This window comes from Myotis brandtii, unplaced genomic scaffold (assembly GCF_000412655.1).
Source record: "Myotis brandtii unplaced genomic scaffold, ASM41265v1 scaffold187, whole genome shotgun sequence".
NCBI lineage: Eukaryota > Metazoa > Chordata > Mammalia > Chiroptera > Vespertilionidae > Myotis > Myotis brandtii.
In genome coordinates, this window is record NW_005356944.1 from 2,663,915 (window position 1) to 2,680,485 (window position 16,571).

General features: G+C 61.0%; 1 protein-coding gene across 1 annotated transcript in view; it reads left to right on the forward strand.

Moving 5' to 3' along the window:
• Nucleotides 1-9,148: 9,148 nt before the first annotated feature.
• The window catches only part of ADRBK1 (adrenergic, beta, receptor kinase 1), an 11,707-nt gene continuing 4,284 nt past the window's right edge, over nt 9,149-16,571 (forward strand). Inside the window, exons 1-20 of the mRNA XM_014538223.1 lie at nt 9,149-9,248; nt 10,908-10,981; nt 11,109-11,210; nt 11,293-11,367; nt 11,490-11,551; nt 12,309-12,360; nt 12,569-12,660; nt 13,009-13,108; nt 13,203-13,281; nt 13,363-13,493; nt 13,779-13,873; nt 13,945-14,052; nt 14,257-14,323; nt 14,611-14,711; nt 15,264-15,330; nt 15,408-15,503; nt 15,707-15,869; nt 16,021-16,157; nt 16,247-16,360; nt 16,461-16,568. Of these exons, the coding sequence (XP_014393709.1) occupies nt 9,185-9,248; nt 10,908-10,981; nt 11,109-11,210; nt 11,293-11,367; nt 11,490-11,551; nt 12,309-12,360; nt 12,569-12,660; nt 13,009-13,108; nt 13,203-13,281; nt 13,363-13,493; nt 13,779-13,873; nt 13,945-14,052; nt 14,257-14,323; nt 14,611-14,711; nt 15,264-15,330; nt 15,408-15,503; nt 15,707-15,869; nt 16,021-16,157; nt 16,247-16,360; nt 16,461-16,568 (1,887 nt within the window). The 5' untranslated portion in view covers nt 9,149-9,184. The remainder of the gene's footprint in view (nt 9,249-10,907; nt 10,982-11,108; nt 11,211-11,292; nt 11,368-11,489; nt 11,552-12,308; nt 12,361-12,568; nt 12,661-13,008; nt 13,109-13,202; nt 13,282-13,362; nt 13,494-13,778; nt 13,874-13,944; nt 14,053-14,256; nt 14,324-14,610; nt 14,712-15,263; nt 15,331-15,407; nt 15,504-15,706; nt 15,870-16,020; nt 16,158-16,246; nt 16,361-16,460; nt 16,569-16,571) is intronic.

The following is a 16,571-nucleotide window of genomic DNA, read 5'->3' on the forward strand; positions in this document are numbered from 1 at the left end:
TGCCCCGCGCGGCCTCTGCCCGGCCCTCGGCTCTGTCTTCTCCCCCTGGAGCCCGAGCCCCTCCATCCTCCTCCGGGCGGCGCTGGGTCCCTTCCCGGCCCCTCCTCTGCCTCCCACCGTCCACCTGGCCTGACTCTGACCCATCCCCTTGCTGCCCCTGCAGCCCAGCTCCCCCGGGGGTTTCTCCGCCTCCGCTCAGCCCCTTCTGGTCAACACTTGTGTGAGGTTTGGGGGAGGCAAAAGTCTCCCCCACCGGCTGAGGGGTCACTGGCTTGGCATGGGGTTGGAGAGCGCTTCGGGGTCGGGGTGGTGGGGAGCAGGGTGTGGTGTGTGCCCCATCCCGGTGGAGCGGACACCGCCAGCCCCTTCCCCCTACATTCCTCCTCGGGTGGGCCCCGCATATGGGCCTGCAGTGCTGTTTGCTGGGGGACATCCCAGCACCCCTGCAGCAGCTGGACCACGGCTGCCACCTCTCTGTGAGACGGCTGATGCCATTGCACCTGGTATCAAAGTTTAAACTGTGCGTGCAGGATGTAAGTGCAGGAGCATACAGGATACGGGCGACAGCTGGGGCTTTTTATGGTTTCTGGAGTCTTTTTTCATTGTTTGAGCCTGGTGGCCACCCATGGGCAGGTAGAACGGGTGTGGTTTGGGCCCCGTGGAACAGGTGGTGGAAGCTGAGTGCCTGCCCAGTGTCGCAGGTAATCGGGGTGGTGCCTCGCCTCCAGATCAGGGCTTCCGGCTTCTAGTTCCACATTTCTGCCACCGCTCCGGCCTGAGCCAGGACCTGGCCGTTCTGAGTCTGTGAGAGCCGGGTGCCCACAACCGTTCCTCGAATTACCTGGCAGGGCCAGTCCCAGCAATTCCTCCATACCTGCCTGAGAGAGGTGGCATGTTGGGGACTGCCAGCCCAGGAGCCTGGGCCTGTCCTGGCTGTCGTGGTGTTGTCATGTGACTTTGGGCAAGTCCCTTCTGGTTTCTGGGCCTCGGTTTTCTCATCTGTGAAATGTGGATGGTGTGAGGTGAGGCTGTGACTGCAGTGTCCCGAGTCTTTGAAGCGGGGCCGAAAGCTGCAAGGGCTGCCATGCTGCAGTCTCCGGCGTCTCCCTCAGGGCCCTGCTCACTGGGTTTCGGATTGACTGAACACCAGGCCTGGGAGAGGAAAATCGGTCTGCAGTTTGAAAAGGCCGTTAGGCCCCTTTTTTTCTAGACATTTGCAATCAGATTTCTCAAAACAGGAACCAGACTGACTGTCAGCTGGGGGCTGTCCGGGGAGCAGTGACAGTTAGAACAAAAAGGAGTTCAGAAATGACAAAGCCATGAGGGAGGAAATGGGGGAGTCAGCCTCTGGGGCTTGCAACGGCTCGCCTGGGTGGCCAAGGCCCCAAGACCCTCCCGCAGGTTGGAGTTCTGCAAATGGCGAGGCGGGGCCTTTTCTGGAATTCTCTGCCTTTGGGTAATCTCTCCCCAGAATGCATTGCTCCTGATGGGGCCCCACCTTGGGTTGGCTCTGCAGGTGTTAGCACCCAGAGAAACGAGATGTTCCTCTTTCCCCGGCCCCTTTACCATCTGTGGTGGTGATAGGGATAATGGTGGAAATTATAATAATTTATGATTTGTTTTGACATCTGTCATCTCAATTGATCCAAAAACCAACCTGTGAAGTTGACAAGGCCACGCCTTGCGTGTAGTAGCTGCACAAGAACTGTGAGCACCGTGCCATGTCCAAAACCAGGATGGCTGTGCGTTGTAGGCAAACAGCAGGAGACCGAGAGCCAGGTGTCCTGGTTCTTGTCTAGGGTCACCATCTGGCAGCACACTGCCATGCAGGTTGCCCGCATCTGTGAGACGGACTAGAGGCTCTAAGCAGGTGCCACTGGTGAGCCGAGGCCAGGGCAGGGCCGGAGCTGCTCCTAGGAGTCCAGGCCTCCTGCATTAGAGCACACGCCAGCCTTTGCTTGATGCTTCCCGCACCCAGTGGGCCAGATGCCTCCTGCCCTGGAAGGTCATTAGGACTGTCTCTCTGCCTGGCATTTCCCAGTTTGCACAGTGCTTCGTACTCCATTTTATCCTGTTCATCACTGTGGGAGCAGGCACAGCAGGTGGTGTTCTGAGATTCTCCCATTTAATAGTTGGAGCAACTAAGGCGCACAGGGAGGAGGAGACTTGGTTACGGGGGGAGCTGGAACCTGAACTCAGGCCCCTGGGCTCCCACGTGCTCTCCCTGCTGTGGTTCCTCCGCACACCCCTCTACAGCTCTGCTCTCACCCGTCCACGCTTTGTGGAATGTGCCAGCCAGCACCCCTTCTCCAGGGAGCCGTGGGGCTGGGGGGGTGGCCTGGGAGCAGCAGGGCAGCCCCCAGCACCGTCAGCTGTCCTGGTTCGCTAGGCCCAGCCCACTCCCCATCGGCTGCCCTGGCAAAGCTAGTGCCAGGAGGAGGCAGTGCCATGTCTGGGGTCACGTCGTCCCCCACACACAGGTCAGGGTCCAGAAGAAAGGCTGTGGTTTTCCCATGACAAGGTGCCATTTGGAGTTGCTCCCACCTCGGGTGGGCTCCCTGCAGCTGGTGCCCAGGTTGTGGCTTGGCTGGGCAGAGGGTCTGTCGTCACAGCTCTGGCTTCTCAGGGTTGGGGAACTGGAGCTACGGCACACGGCCACTTTGAGTTGGCACAGGGGCCTCCCCTCTGTCACCCTGTAGAATCCAAGAAAACAGACCCATTTCTCCTCTTTCTCACTGAAGGAAGTAGCCTTGTGTGGCTGGAAGACAGGAGACTTGGCTTCTAATCCTGCTGCAGGACCAGGTCACATCCCTTATCCTGGCCGAGCCTGCCTCAGTTTTTGCCTCGGTAAAACGATGAACAATGACCTTCCAGGGTCCGTGGTCTGTTCCTCTCCCCGAAGGAGCTGCTGTCTCCCTTTCCAGCAGCAGCAGCAGCAGCAACTCTGTAATTACTGTCATTTGCTTAATATGACCATGGAGGCCTTGTGTAATTAATCTCTGGGCTCCTGCTGAGGAGCCCGTCTTGGGCCGTCCCCGGAGGGACCCCTGCCCTCCCTAGTGACAGCAGCAGCCCCAGCAGTGGATTGTCAGAGCCGGGTGCCTCTTGCAGCCTCCCATTTTCTCGGCTCCTTCCTGGTCCCTCCCCCACCGTGGATTTCCTTCTTCCTGTCCCTCTCCTGGTTTCCCTGTCTCCCGGACCCACCACTCTTAGCCTCCAGAACTTCCTGCCCTTGATTTGTGGGGGATGGGGTGCAGGGGAAGGTTTTCTCCCCTCCTAATCCCTCCCCTTCTTCACCACCAGCCTTTATTCCTTATCCAGAACTTTCCATTCCAGTAGCAGTCACTCCCTCTGGGCCTCTGCAGCCCCTTGTTCCCCAGGAATCGGTCTCTGGCCTGTCTTTTCCCATCTGTTCTCCTTTCCCAATCACTGGGTTTCACATGTTTGCCATGAAGTTGCTCGCCTGCCTGTTTACCGAGGAATTTGAGGGAACATGAGCCACAGGCTGGAATCCGTGCAGGGGATTCTGGGCTCTGTCATCCCGGGAATAATGTATCCGATTAATGCAGGATCAGTTCCTAATAGTAAGTTCCCAGTGATGTCGGATGTAGGCACACCCTGCAGCCAGCGTCCCTCCACCCCCGGCAGGCGCCCAGGTCAGCTTTGCAGATGGGCCAAGTGCTTGCAGGACATGATGCTTCCTGGACATGATGCTCCTGCCTTGGACCAAACAGAAGCCACGAACCCAACAGTCTTTGGGGAATGCACAGCCTCCATCACACCTGCCCTTCCTTCCTGTGGCCACTCCCCACTCTCCTGTGGCCCCGAGGGACCGAGTCCTCCGCTCACTCATTACAGAAGATGGAGTCACTCGCGTTATTGCTGCGCCGTTTCGAACAGGAGATACTAACACTGAGGTGTTGAGCAGCAGCTTTTTCTAAGACAGGCGGAAGAGCAGGGTTTGGGGGGGGGCGCTCTGGTGTTAACGTGTGAGCAGCTTTATTCTCGGGGGAGCCATCCTGGGTTCGGGGAGGGGTCAGCCTCTCCTGGGAACCTCAGGGCACAGCGCCCTGGAAGTTTGTTCCTGCTGCATGCTAACTCGATGGCAGTGAATTGCAGGGTGTGGTGCTCGGGTCATATTCGTGTAGAAGCCGTGACGTGACAAGGCCGCCAGAGTGCCTCTTCCTGCACATCCCACAGGGAGCCACTTTGTGGCCACCGTGCCCTTGGGAGCCTGGGTTGCTGTGGACATTTGCAGGGGGCTTGTGTGTGTGGTGCCCGGTGGGCATCATTTTCCCTCCCACCGCCAGGGCTTGCTGCGCAGCTGGCCGATTCAGTGAGTCTTTCCCATGTCATACGTGCCCCGTCCTCGAGCTCCGAGGACAGTGTCAGCCCGAGGGAGAGTCATTGAGAAATATTAATAAGAAGCCCCAGGGGACTTCCTCCCACCACTGCCACCGCGGTGCCAGGTTTCCTGGAAATGCCACAGAGGAGTGCCTTAGCCTCCGCTCTGCTGGCTTGTTAACTGTCACCTCCCAGAGCATGGCAGTTCCGGCGTGGCTGCACTGGACCTGCCAGTCCCCGGCGCCCGTGCCAGCTTGCATTGTCCTGGGATTTCAAGGCTCGGTCACCCCTGTCACACAGGCACAGGAACTATGGTCCCTGGCCTGCCGGGTGCCAGCCAGAGCTGCCTCCAGCCTGATGGGTTCCCAGGGGAGATGCCGCCTGCTGTCCGCAGCCACTGGCAGGGAGTGGAGGGGAAGGCAGCCAGGCCACGAGCCAGGGACCCCGAGACCCCGCACCCCGCTCTTCCACAGAGGTTAAGGGGGGCTCCCGCTGGTGGGAGGCCCTTTCTCGGGGAGGGTTGGATGTTCTCTTGCCACTAACGTGCGTGGGACTCTGCTCAGCTTCTTTCAGCCTTGATCTCCTCACCATCAGAAGGGGTGTTTGCCCCTGACCCCTGCACCCCTCCCAGTCCACAGAAGCTCCCGTCTGTGGCCCTGGGTAGGAGTCACTGATGAGGGGCCCGGCCACTGCGCCACAGAGTGAGGGCCTCGGCTTTTCCTGTGAACCACGTGGTGCCAGAAGGTTCCGGAAGCTCTCACCCCCTCCCTGCCTGCTGTTCTGTCACCCCAACCCTGACTCTGGGCCGAGAGGGAGGAAGTGCTCCCCCCCTCCCGCCCCCTCATGCCAGTCAGACTGGACCTGCTCCTTGGAGCAGCTGGAGCCGGTGTGAGCAGCCCTGGCTGCAGGTGGCAGTGCCATGCAACCAGGCCGGCAGCTCCCTGCCGGGGTGATGTGGGCCTCTTGCTGAGGGCCCCCCAATACTTTGGCAGGGCAGGTGTTGGGCTCTGCCCGAGGCCCCAGGCTGAACAGCACGAGTGAGTGAGGCTGATCTGTGAGCAGAGCGGCGTGGCAGCTACGCTCCTGCTCAGACGGCTCCTGGTCAGGGCTCACCTGTTAGGCGGCCGCCTGGCCACAGGCCTCAGTCTCCGAGACCATGGCAGGTGTGGGACAGAGACCTGAACCAGACTGCAGCTTATGGTCACAGTAGAAGGAGGTGCAGGCTGTAGGATCCATTTATTATTTATTCATTTATTCATTTATTTGTATTTTGATTACTTTTGAGAGAGAGGGACACGATCGGCTGCCTCCTGCCGGCCCCCCCTCCCCCCTTACTGGAGATCGAGCCTGTAACCCAGGCATGTCCCCTGACTGGGAACTGAACCAGTAACCTTTCAGTGCAGGGGACGACGCCCAGTGAGCTGCGCCACACCGCCGGGGCCTCTCGGGCTTTTTAAATGGCCAGTGCTGTGGTGACAGTTCAGCATTTTGTTGACATCCTCATTTTACAAATGAGGAAACTGGACATCTGAAGTGGGTGACTTGGCCGGGCCTCCGGGGCGGGCGGCGGGAGAGCCATTGGGAACCCAGACCTGATTGGGAGCCTCAGGCAAACTCTGGCAGGAAAGATGCAGGCACTTGGCTCTCTTGACAGCCCAGGGTTGATGTGGGAGCCACGAGCTCCTGGATATGGGGGTTGTCGACTGGGGCAGGGGCAGGAATGCTGCCCTGGGCTCCCGGCCACTCAGACTCCTCCTGGATCGGGGAGCGGGGGTTGGACACAAAGGTGGCCCAGCCCAGGAGGCCATCACCCCCTCCCGTGCCAGCCTGGACTTGCCACCCTGGCGGGAGTGTCCCCCGTGACACGTTTTTGTAACCTGCCAGCCCCTTCAGCCGGCCCCGTGGGAATGGACAGGAAACCCTAACGCTGTCGCTGTGGGGGCCTTCCCTTCGAGGGCTCTGCCCGAGCCTGACCTTGTGTTTGGTTGGGGGCCGTGTTTGTTTTATTGAGAAAACATTTTTTTCTTTTTAAGGAAGAAAGTGAAGTGCTGTGGGCCGGGAAGAATGCTGCGGCCTCCCGTGCAGGCTTCTGGGGGGAGGGAGGGGTCTGGCCGCCGAGGCAGCTCGGAGCCGGGGCACTTTGCTGTCCCCGGGCTGAGGTGACAGAGCGCGAGGTGGGGAAGGCCCTGCTGCCGCGGCCGGTCCTCTCTGGTGGGCAGGCGCTCTGACGGTGTGATTCCGGGGGGACCTCGGTGTCCGGCTCTCAGCTGCCCTGCAGGGCCGTCGGGTCACGTGGCAGGACGGCTCCCCGTGAGCACTCCCATGTCGTCCGTCTCCGTCACTGAACCAGCGCCAGTCTTGCTGGTTCTCATAAAGGGAGCTTGGGGTTCGGGGGCTTCCCAGTGACGACTGCAGGAGCCATGTTGGGGTCATCCAGACAGGCTGGGGTCATCCTGTGTGTCGTCCGCATCACCTGTCTGGACGCTCACCTGAGCACACCTGACCACCATGTCAGTGTCCACCTCTAAGGAGGATGGACATGTTTTCCATTTGTTTTCCCTCGATTGCTTTCTCGCTTCCCCTGCCACAGGAATGGGGTGCAGACGTGAAGAGCCCGGGGCTGAGAATGAGGGCCCCGCCTTCCTGGTCCCTCTCACGGGAGAAACCAGGCACTTGGCCATTGCGGAGTTCCTGGGCTCCTGCCCCTAACTCCTGGCTGCCTGGTCTCGCCACCCTGCCCAGCCTTCGCTGCCTCGCCTGGGCCCTTCGCACTGAACTCGGCCCCAGCATCTCCCCCCCCATCCCCCCCGGCTGTCCCAGTGTCTGGACAGGAGGTTCCAAGCTGTGTGCTCCCATCAGCTCCGCGTGTTCCCATGTTCTCTTGCATGACTTTTCCATGGATTGAACGTGAGCAAAGGCCTAGGAAGGCGGGGGCCTGGGCTTCCCCTGAGACCATCTCAGAAGGAAAACGCTGAGTGGAAAAGGGCAGGAGTCCCCTTCCTTCAAGCCCAGGCCCAGAGGCTGAGCAGGGTCCGCCGGTGCACTGGCCTTGCCAACCCTTCTTCCATCCGTCCGACGGCCTGAGCCTTCTCCCCACCCTGTTTCTTTCCCTCCTTCCTGGCCCCGTCATCAGATACCTGGGCTTCCTCCAGTGGGTGCCCCCAGTGGAGTCTGTCTGCTCACCCCCTGCCCTTGACCGAGCTTTTTCAGTGTCCTTCCTGCTCATCCCCGGCCTGGCCTTCCCCTGGGCCACCCACCTGCCCTGGGCTTCACCACCTGTTGACATCCTGTTTGCGCTTGAGGAACCCACTGAAGTTCCGCCTTCTCCACACAGCCTGTCCCGAAGGCCTAGAGCACCCTTCCCTTTCCGAGTCTCCTTGAACCGGCTGGGCCCCACTCAGGCTGTGTCACACTCTGTCTAATGTCACAGAACCAGGCTTGTGTCCTGGGAGGGGTGCATGGCACCTCGCCTTCCAGTAGGTGATGTACAGCAGGCCCCCGTAACCAGGGCCCCATGCTGAGCTCCAAGAAGGACACAGAGGTGAGGGCACAGCCTGGACTTTGCAGCCCAAGTTCTTACCAGCTGCAGTCTCTCTATTAGTGGCCTGCTGTTGGCCCCACATATCCTAAGGGTCACGTGCGCCTTGCATGGCCTTCGGTGCGACTGCCAGCACGGCCCTCAGTTCGGGATCCTGGGCTAGTGAGGGCCCGACATGACCACAGCGGCCGTCGTGACAGGCAGGCTGCAGGGATGGACTGCAGGTGGCCCAGGGGGGCGGAGGGGACAGACGGTGTGTCTGAGGCTTGAAGTGCAGTGTCGCTCTCCCAGACGGTGCGTGATGTCGGGGGGGTGAGATGAACAGGGGTAGAGCGTGGGGTTGGCTTCTGTGTCAGAGTGGCCGCCCCTCCCCTGCTGCAACCCAGGGACAGGTATTAGGGACATGGGAACTGAGGCTTGGCTTTTTCTTTTTTTAACCATTTTTAAAAATTGAAATATAATTCAAATAACATAAATTTCTCATTTTAGCCCTGGCCAGTTGGTTGGCCATCATCCTGTGCACCTAAAGGTTGCTGGTTCGATTCGAGTCAGGGCACATGCCCGGGTTGCATGCTCAATCCCTGGTGGCGGGGTGCAAGAGGCAGCTGATCGATGCTTCCCTCTCGAGTCTATGTTTCTCTCCTTCTCCCTTCCTCTCTCTAAAAATCAATAAAAATATTTTTTAGTTATCATTTTAAAGAGTACAGTTGAGTAGGTTTTAGTACATTCTCTATGTTGTGCAACCCTCACCACTACCTACTTCCAGAACATTTCCGTCACCCCCAAAAGAGACCCCATACCCTTAGCAGTCACCCCCCCTTTCCTTCCCCAGCCCTTGGCAACCACTAATCTGCTTTCTGTCTCCGTGGATTTGTCTGTTCTTGACATTTCATGTAAATGGGGTCGTGGTCTTTTGTGATTCTCTTTCTTCACTTCGCAGAATGCTTTCAAGGCCCATCACATTGTAACGTGTGTGGGTGTCACTACGGTCCATCTGGCTGAGCCGTACGCGTTCCGTTGTGAGGACAGGCCACGTTCTGGTGATCCATCACCTGCTGCTGGTTGGCCAAGACCCCAAAGCCAGCACAAGGCCGTGCTGGGACCAGACTTCTCAGCAGCCACCATCTGGCCACCTGGCTTTGGGGGACAGAGCCTTAGGGGGCAGGCCCAGGCGTCCTCGGGTCCCTCTGGTGTGACCTTCCTCGAGGGAGCAGTGACACCCACCAGCAGTGCCCTCTGCTGACAGGCGTCACAGGGGCCCCAGGTCACACGGCCCCTCTGTCTTTCAGCATCCGCAGCGTCATGCAGAAGTACCTGGAGGACCGGGGTGAGGTGACCTTCGAGAAGATCTTCTCCCAGAAACTGGGTGAGTACAGTGGAGGCTCCGCCAGCCCCAGGGACTGGGGTGTGGAAACAGGAAGACCCCGAGGCTGGCTCCCCGGGCTTTTGCCTCCCATCCACTGGGGCCGGGCAGCCAGGGAGCCCCTGGGTGACAGCAGAGCTGTGACCCGCTGTGCCTCCAGTCCCTGGCTGTCGGCCCAGGGAGCCCTGTGAAGGGGTGGGGGCCCCGCAGTCGTCCAGGGCCACCGGGGAAGTTCCTCCTTTGGGGTTTTTGTTTTTGAGAGTCGCAGCTTCCCCTTGGCGCAGGCACAGCTGCTCAGGGCCGTTGGTAGAACTGACAGGAAGGGGCGGGGCTCTTCCTGTGGCGCCTGCCTCGCTGTGGTCGGCCCACCCCGCCCCCATGGGCCCTCTTTGTGAGCAACCCGCTCGGGCCTGGTCCTCCGTTCCTCCTCTTCCAGTGCCTGTGGTCTCAGAGTGGGGACCTGGCCTTAGGGCAGGTCGGGGCAGGTCTCAGGGAAGCAGGCTCCAGGCACACAGCTCGGATGGGGCTTCAGAGAACAGGATCTGAAACGGCAGTAGCCTGGCCTGGTGGGATGAGGCTTTGAGGTCAGGCTTGGGAGCCAGCTCCTAAGGAAGCACACAGCTTGGTACCCTTGCCTGTGCTGTGTGACCTTGGGCACATTGCTTTACCTCTCTGAGCCTGCTGGCATCCTCACCTGGGACCTACAACGCAGGAGCCCCACCTGTGGGAGGCCCGGAAGTGATAGTGCCAGTGAAAGCCCCACGAGTTATTCAAAGGCACGATACTGATGGGCCAGGCCTCCCTGCCAGAAGTGAGTCTGCACGCTCCAGAAGAGGCGCGAGGCAGTGGGGACAGTCCCCCCAAAGAGGCATAGAACACTCCCAAGTGCAAGATGCTCACCCAGGCTGGGCTGGAGGGTGCAGGGCATACTTCTCCTTTGCCCTCCAAGGTGGTCTGAGGCCAGGCCTCAGGCCCCTACTCCCTGGGAGGGTGAGACCTGGCCGCAGCCCATCTCACCTCTTCCCCCCCAGTAGCCCATGCCCTTCAAGGCCCCGCTCCCCAACCTTCCTTCACAGGACCTGCCACATAACACCTGCCTGGCAGGCCTCCCTGAGCCTTAGCTTCCCCAGTGGGACTTCCCCTCCCGTGTGCTGTGTCAGGGCTGCTGTGAGAGTAAATCAGCAGATGATGGAGGGTTATGAGGTCCAGGGAGAGCAGGTGGCCCCTCGGAGGCTGCTTCCTCCCCCGTGCCGCGGCCCTGGCCTGGCCCAGGTGAACCTCACTGCACCCGCACAGCTGCCCGGGGCCGGTGTCACACTGTGGGAGGAGGTGCAAGTCCCTAGACTGCAGTGAGAGGGCAGGGGCCCACGTGCCAGAGCCAGCCCCTGGCCTGTGACTCACCAACGTGCCGGTCACTTTCCAGCCACCATCCGAGGAGGAGATCCTGAGAGGGTAGAAATGCAGGTGCCCTGACCCCGAATCCAAGAATCTTCCATTGACAGCAGCCTTTGTGGCCATCTTGCCCACCCACTGCCTGGCAGAGACCACCTCTGCCACCTCCTTGCCCGGTTCTGCCCAGGGAGCCCCAAGCCCTCACCACCCTCCATGGTGGGAAGGCCTCTGAGATGGTGTGGCTCAGTGCGACCTGACGCTTGCTTTCAGGGTACCTGCTCTTTCGAGACTTCTGCCTGAAACACCTGGAGGAGGCCAAGCCCTTGGTGGAGTTCTACGAGGAGGTGAGCCGGCCCCTGCACTGCCTGGAGGAGGGGACGAGGCTGGGCTGCTTTTGCTGAATTGACAAGATGCTTGGCGCCTCTAGGCTCCCCTGAGCCACAGGTTACCCTGGGGGGTCTCGTCCTCTAGATCAAGAGATACGAGAAGCTGGAGACGGAGGAGGAGCGCCTGGCCTGCAGCCGGGAGATCTTCGACACCTACATCATGAAGGAGCTGCTGGCCTGCTCGCACGTGAGTGCCCGGAGCGACCTGGGCATTGGGAAGGGATGGAAGGGCCCTGCGGAGAGTTCACAGCCATCTCTGTCTTCCCCAGCCCTTCTCGAAAAGTGCCACCGAGCATGTCCAGGGCCACCTGGTGAAGAGGCAGGTGCCTCCAGATCTCTTCCAGGTGTGTGCTGACCTATCTATCCCCCCTGCCTCCCGGCCAGGCCAGAGTCCCCTCGGCCAGGTCAAGGAGCCTGGTCAGCTCCCACTCGGGCCCAGTCGCCAACCTCTGCCTTCCTCCCTTAGCCGTACATCGAAGAGATTTGTCAGAACCTCCGAGGGGATGTGTTCCAGAAATTCATCGAGAGGTGAGAGTGGGTGCATGCAGAGAGGAGAGGAGAGGAGAGGGAGGAAGAGGCTGTCCTGCGAAGGGTGTGGATGGCGTGGAGAGAAGCCAGCCTGCTTTAGGCCCTGGGCAGGGGGGTGCCTGGGCCCGTCTACACCCCAGTGAAGAGAGTCCTCAGAGGTTAGGCAGGCCAGGTCAGTGCCTGCCCCACACTCTGCCATCCTCTCAGCCCAAGCCTGTCCCAGGTGATTCTCCAGGGACATGGGACCACCTGTGAGCCCTTCCCTCCCACGGACTGTTTGGCACCCTGCTGGGCCTCCCTGGACTGAGAAGCATGGGGGATGGTTCGGGTAGACACGAGAGGACACACTGCCCCAGCCCCCGCCCTCATGGCCAGAGCCCACCTGGCGGGTGGGAACTGTAGGCAGCTGTCAGCTTGATGGAAGGAGTAGCCATGGAGTGGGGCCTCGCAGGGAGTGAGTGCTGTGTCACTGAGGCATGCAGCGTTGTCAGCGATACGGCGGCAGGAAGTCTAAGGCTGGGAGACCTCCTTTCTAACCTATCTGATCGCAGCAGGAACCTGCGTGTAGGTGGCCAGGCCCCGCTCAGGCCGGTGTTCCGGGCAGGGGCCCAGCTCGGGATGGCACTGTCCCCGGGCAGCTCCGGAAGAGGACACGGAGGCTCAGGACCCAGGGAATGGCAGGGGGTGGGGCGGCTCACACCTGGCATCACCCCATTTACTTCCTGAGGTTTCCTGAGCCCCGGTTCTTCTCTTACAGTGATAAATTCACACGGTTCTGCCAGTGGAAGAATGTGGAGCTCAACATCCACGTGAGTGGGCTGGGTGGGTGTGGGGGCTGGGCCCCAGGGCTTGTCCAGGGCTAGGCAGGCCAGGGAGTCTGCCAGCCTCTGGTGTGGTGGCTGTGGGTTCAGTGCCAGGTTCCCCCTGGGGGTGGCTCCGGCAGGTAACATGTGAGGGTGGCCGTGGGCAAGGGGCCCAGGCAGCCTGCAGTGACCCCCGTTGTTGCCGCCCCTGCAGCTGACCATGAACGACTTCAGCGTGCACCGCATCATTGGTCGAGGAGGCTTCGGCGAGGTCTATGGGTGCCGGAAGGCCGACACGGGCAAGATGTTAGCACGCTCGAGGGAAGGGAGGGTGTCCATGGGAGAGCTGTGGGGGCATCAGTGTCCCAGGAGCCAGGTGACAGGGTCCTGAATGGGCAGGTCTCTGCAAGGGGACACAGGCTGGCTAGTCACTCCATGCCACTGTCTCTCTCCACATTCTTACCCCCTGAGCCTCCAACCCACCAGCACTTCCTCTTGCCCTCTCTCTGTCTCTGTGTGTCATAAGCTTATTGTGGTGCCCAGAATTCCCCAAAAGGGCTCCGAGGACTCCCCAACCCCGACCCTGGGCCCCAGAGCAGCCTGGACTCTGCACGACGGCGCCTCTGGGCTGACTCAGTGGCCCCCTCCCCGCAGGTACGCCATGAAGTGTCTGGACAAGAAGCGCATCAAGATGAAGCAGGGGGAGACCCTGGCCCTGAACGAGCGCATCATGCTGTCCCTCGTCAGCACCGGGGTGAGCGGGTGGCCAGGTGGGCCGGCCACCAAGCAGCCTTGGGCTCTGGGACCTTTGGGCGGCTTCTGCTGACTTCTGTCCTGTCCCCTCCCAGGACTGCCCGTTCATCGTCTGCATGTCCTACGCATTCCACACGCCAGACAAACTCAGCTTCATCCTAGATCTCATGAACGGTGAGTGTGTGGCCCGGCCCCAGGCGGACCAGGAGCTGGGCTGGGGGACCGGGACAGGGAGCTGAGCGCTTCCTCCCTCAGGCGGGGACCTGCACTACCACCTGTCCCAGCACGGCGTCTTCTCCGAGGCCGACATGCGCTTCTATGCGGCCGAGATCATTCTGGGCCTGGAGCACATGCACAACCGCTTCGTCGTCTACAGGGACCTGAAGGTGAGCGCCGGCCTGTTCCTCCTCTCGGTGCGCCTGGCCCACTAGGCCATGGGGGTGGCGTGCCTGGGACAGGGCCACCGGCTCCTCCCCGAGGCGCCCTCCCACCCAACAAGCCATTTTCTGAATTCAGATTGTGATTGAGGAGGGAAGGGGAGGACCCTGCCCAGGGCCTGGTCCCTGGACACCCATCACCCTTGAGAGTGAAGGCAGCGACCCAGCTGGCACATGCCTGGCTGGGCCCTGTCCTGAGCTGCGGGGAGGCAGCTTACTGGGATTCCTCCACAGCCGGCCAACATCCTGCTGGACGAGCATGGCCACGTGCGCATCTCAGACCTGGGCCTGGCCTGCGACTTCTCCAAGAAGAAGCCCCACGCCAGTGTGTGAGTGCCCAGCCCGCACCCGCCCTTCCCAAACCCTCTGCCAAACCCGCTCACGGTCTCTGCTTCCACAGGGGCACCCACGGGTACATGGCCCCCGAGGTGCTGCAGAAGGGAGTGGCCTACGACAGCAGTGCGGACTGGTTCTCCCTGGGCTGCATGCTCTTCAAGCTGCTGCGGGGGTGAGTGGGCATCCCACATGGAGGGGTGGGACCGGACAGAGCAGCCCTTCCCTGGTCCAGGTAGGAGGCTGGGGGAGGAGCCCACAGCCACCTGGGTGTTAGGTATGGCATCATCCCTGGCTTTGGCTAAGGACCATGGATGCTCCCTGCTTCAGTTTCCCCATTCCTGATCTGTGACTTCGGCCTTTGTCCTTTCCTGCCCAGGCACAGTCCCTTCCGGCAGCACAAGACCAAAGACAAGCATGAGATCGACCGCATGACATTGACAATGGTGAGTGTGGGGTTCCAGCCCAGGGATGCTGTATGGAGTCCATGGGGCCACAGTGGGGTTGGAGTCTCTCATGGGTATCAGGGTCATGGACTCTTGGTTCTCACCAGCAACGATCTTGGGCCACTCATCCCCACTCTGGCCTCCTGCCCTGTAGGCTCCTTCCCTGTATTGTCAGAGCAAACATGCCCGCTGGGGGTGGGGGAGTTAGGAAGCTGGGCCTGTTTCTCGCTCTACTGGGAGCCGGGGGCTCTTCTGTGGCCGCTGCTGACATCTCACTCTTCCCGCAGGCTGTGGAGCTGCCCGACTCCTTCTCCCCCGAGCTCCGTTCCTTGCTGGAGGGGCTACTGCAGAGGGATGTCCACCGGAGACTGGGCTGCCTGGGCCGAGGGTGAGTGCCGGGACCAGGGCCTCTGTCCCAGGTCTTGCCTCCCAGCAAGGCCCTGAGCACTCGGCTTGCTGCGGTGTCCAGGCCGCTGCTGTGGGCTGCTGGCCTCTGCCTGTTCCGCCCTGAGGACAAGGGCCGTGTCCCCTCACTGGAACCAGCCTCCTTTGGGGAACTCACAGGAGGTTGGGGCACAGCCAGCTCTGAGTCCAGTATCCTCCGGGTTGCAGCTGCTGGAGCTGGCTGGTGACCGGCTTCCGGAGGGGCCCTTGTAACAAAGACGGTGATATCAGATGATGATGATGACAGCAGCTTTTTATGTTTATTAAACATTTACTAAGTGCCAGGCATGATGTTGCAAGATTTACAATATTAAAACTTACAACAGCCCTACGAGACGTGGGAACTGCTGTTCTCCCCACTAGAGATGAGGAAATAGGTTCAGGTTTAAGGAACTTGCCCAAGGTCGCAGAGCCAGAAAGTGGCTGAACCAGGCGTTAGTTGGGGCCACCTGCCCCGCACCCGGATAGAGCCCGGATGACCCGCGTCTCCCCACAGGGCCCAGGAGGTGAAGGAGAGTCCCTTCTTCCGCTCCCTGGACTGGCAGATGGTCTTCTTGCAGAAGGTAACGGCAGGGGCCGGGGCCGGTGGTGCTCTGCAGTCCCTGCCCCGTGCTGATGCCCAGCCCTCGTTCTGCCACAGTACCCTCCCCCGCTGATCCCCCCGCGAGGGGAGGTGAACGCTGCCGATGCCTTCGACATTGGCTCCTTTGATGAGGAAGACACAAAAGGAATCAAGGTACTGGGCCTGCACCTGAGCCCAGCCCCGGGCATCCGCATCCCTTCTCTGCCCTGGGAGACCCTTTGGCCAGCCCTGTCAGCTGTGGGCCCCAGGCTCCTTCCCCCAAATGTCCCTGGGGGTGCACCAGATCACCCTGCCCTCGTCCCTTGGGCGGGGCATGCCCATGGTGATGGATGCCCCTGCCTCGTCCCATGGCGCAGTTACTGGACAGCGACCAGGAACTCTACCGCAACTTCCCCCTCACCATCTCCGAGCGGTGGCAGCAAGAGGTGGCAGAGACTGTCTTTGACACCATCAACGCCGAGACAGACCGGCTAGAGACCCGCAAGAAAACCAAAAACAAGCAGCTGGGCCACGAGGAAGGTGAGGGCCGGTGGCGGCCGAGGGTACCCACTGCCCGCTGTATAGATGAGAAACAGGCGTGGGTTTCAGGAACCCAGCCAAGGTCACTGCCAGAGAGCGGCCGAACCAGGATTCCCAACCGGGCGGGGCCTCTCTCACTCTCTCCCGGCAGACTACGCCCTGGGCAAGGACTGCATCATGCACGGCTACATGTCCAAGATGGGCAACCCCTTCCTGACTCAGTGGCAGCGGCGGTACTTCTACCTGTTCCCCAACCGGCTCGAGTGGCGGGGCGAGGGCGAGGCCCCGGTAAGGATGGGGGCCGGGGGCTGGGGCCAGGGCTGGCTGGGCCTGGCCTGTACCCTCACTGCCCCTGTCCGTCCCTCCCTGCCCTGCAGCAGAGCCTGCTGACCATGGAAGAGATCCAGTCGGTGGAGGAAACGCAGATCAAGGAGCGAAAGTGCCTCCTCCTCAAGATCCGCGGGGGTAAACAGTTCGTCCTGCAGTGCGACGTGAGTGGGGTGTGGGGGCCCGGCAGGCAGAGGCGTGTGGGAATGGCGTGGCCTTCGGGGCACCCAGGCCTCACCTGACGGACCCCCCGGGCATATGCAGAGTGACCCGGAGCTGGTGCAGTGGAAGAAGGAGCTGCGTGACGCCTACCGTGAGGCCCAGCAGCTGGTGCAGCGGGTGCCCAAGATGAAGAACAAGGCCCGCTCGCCCGTG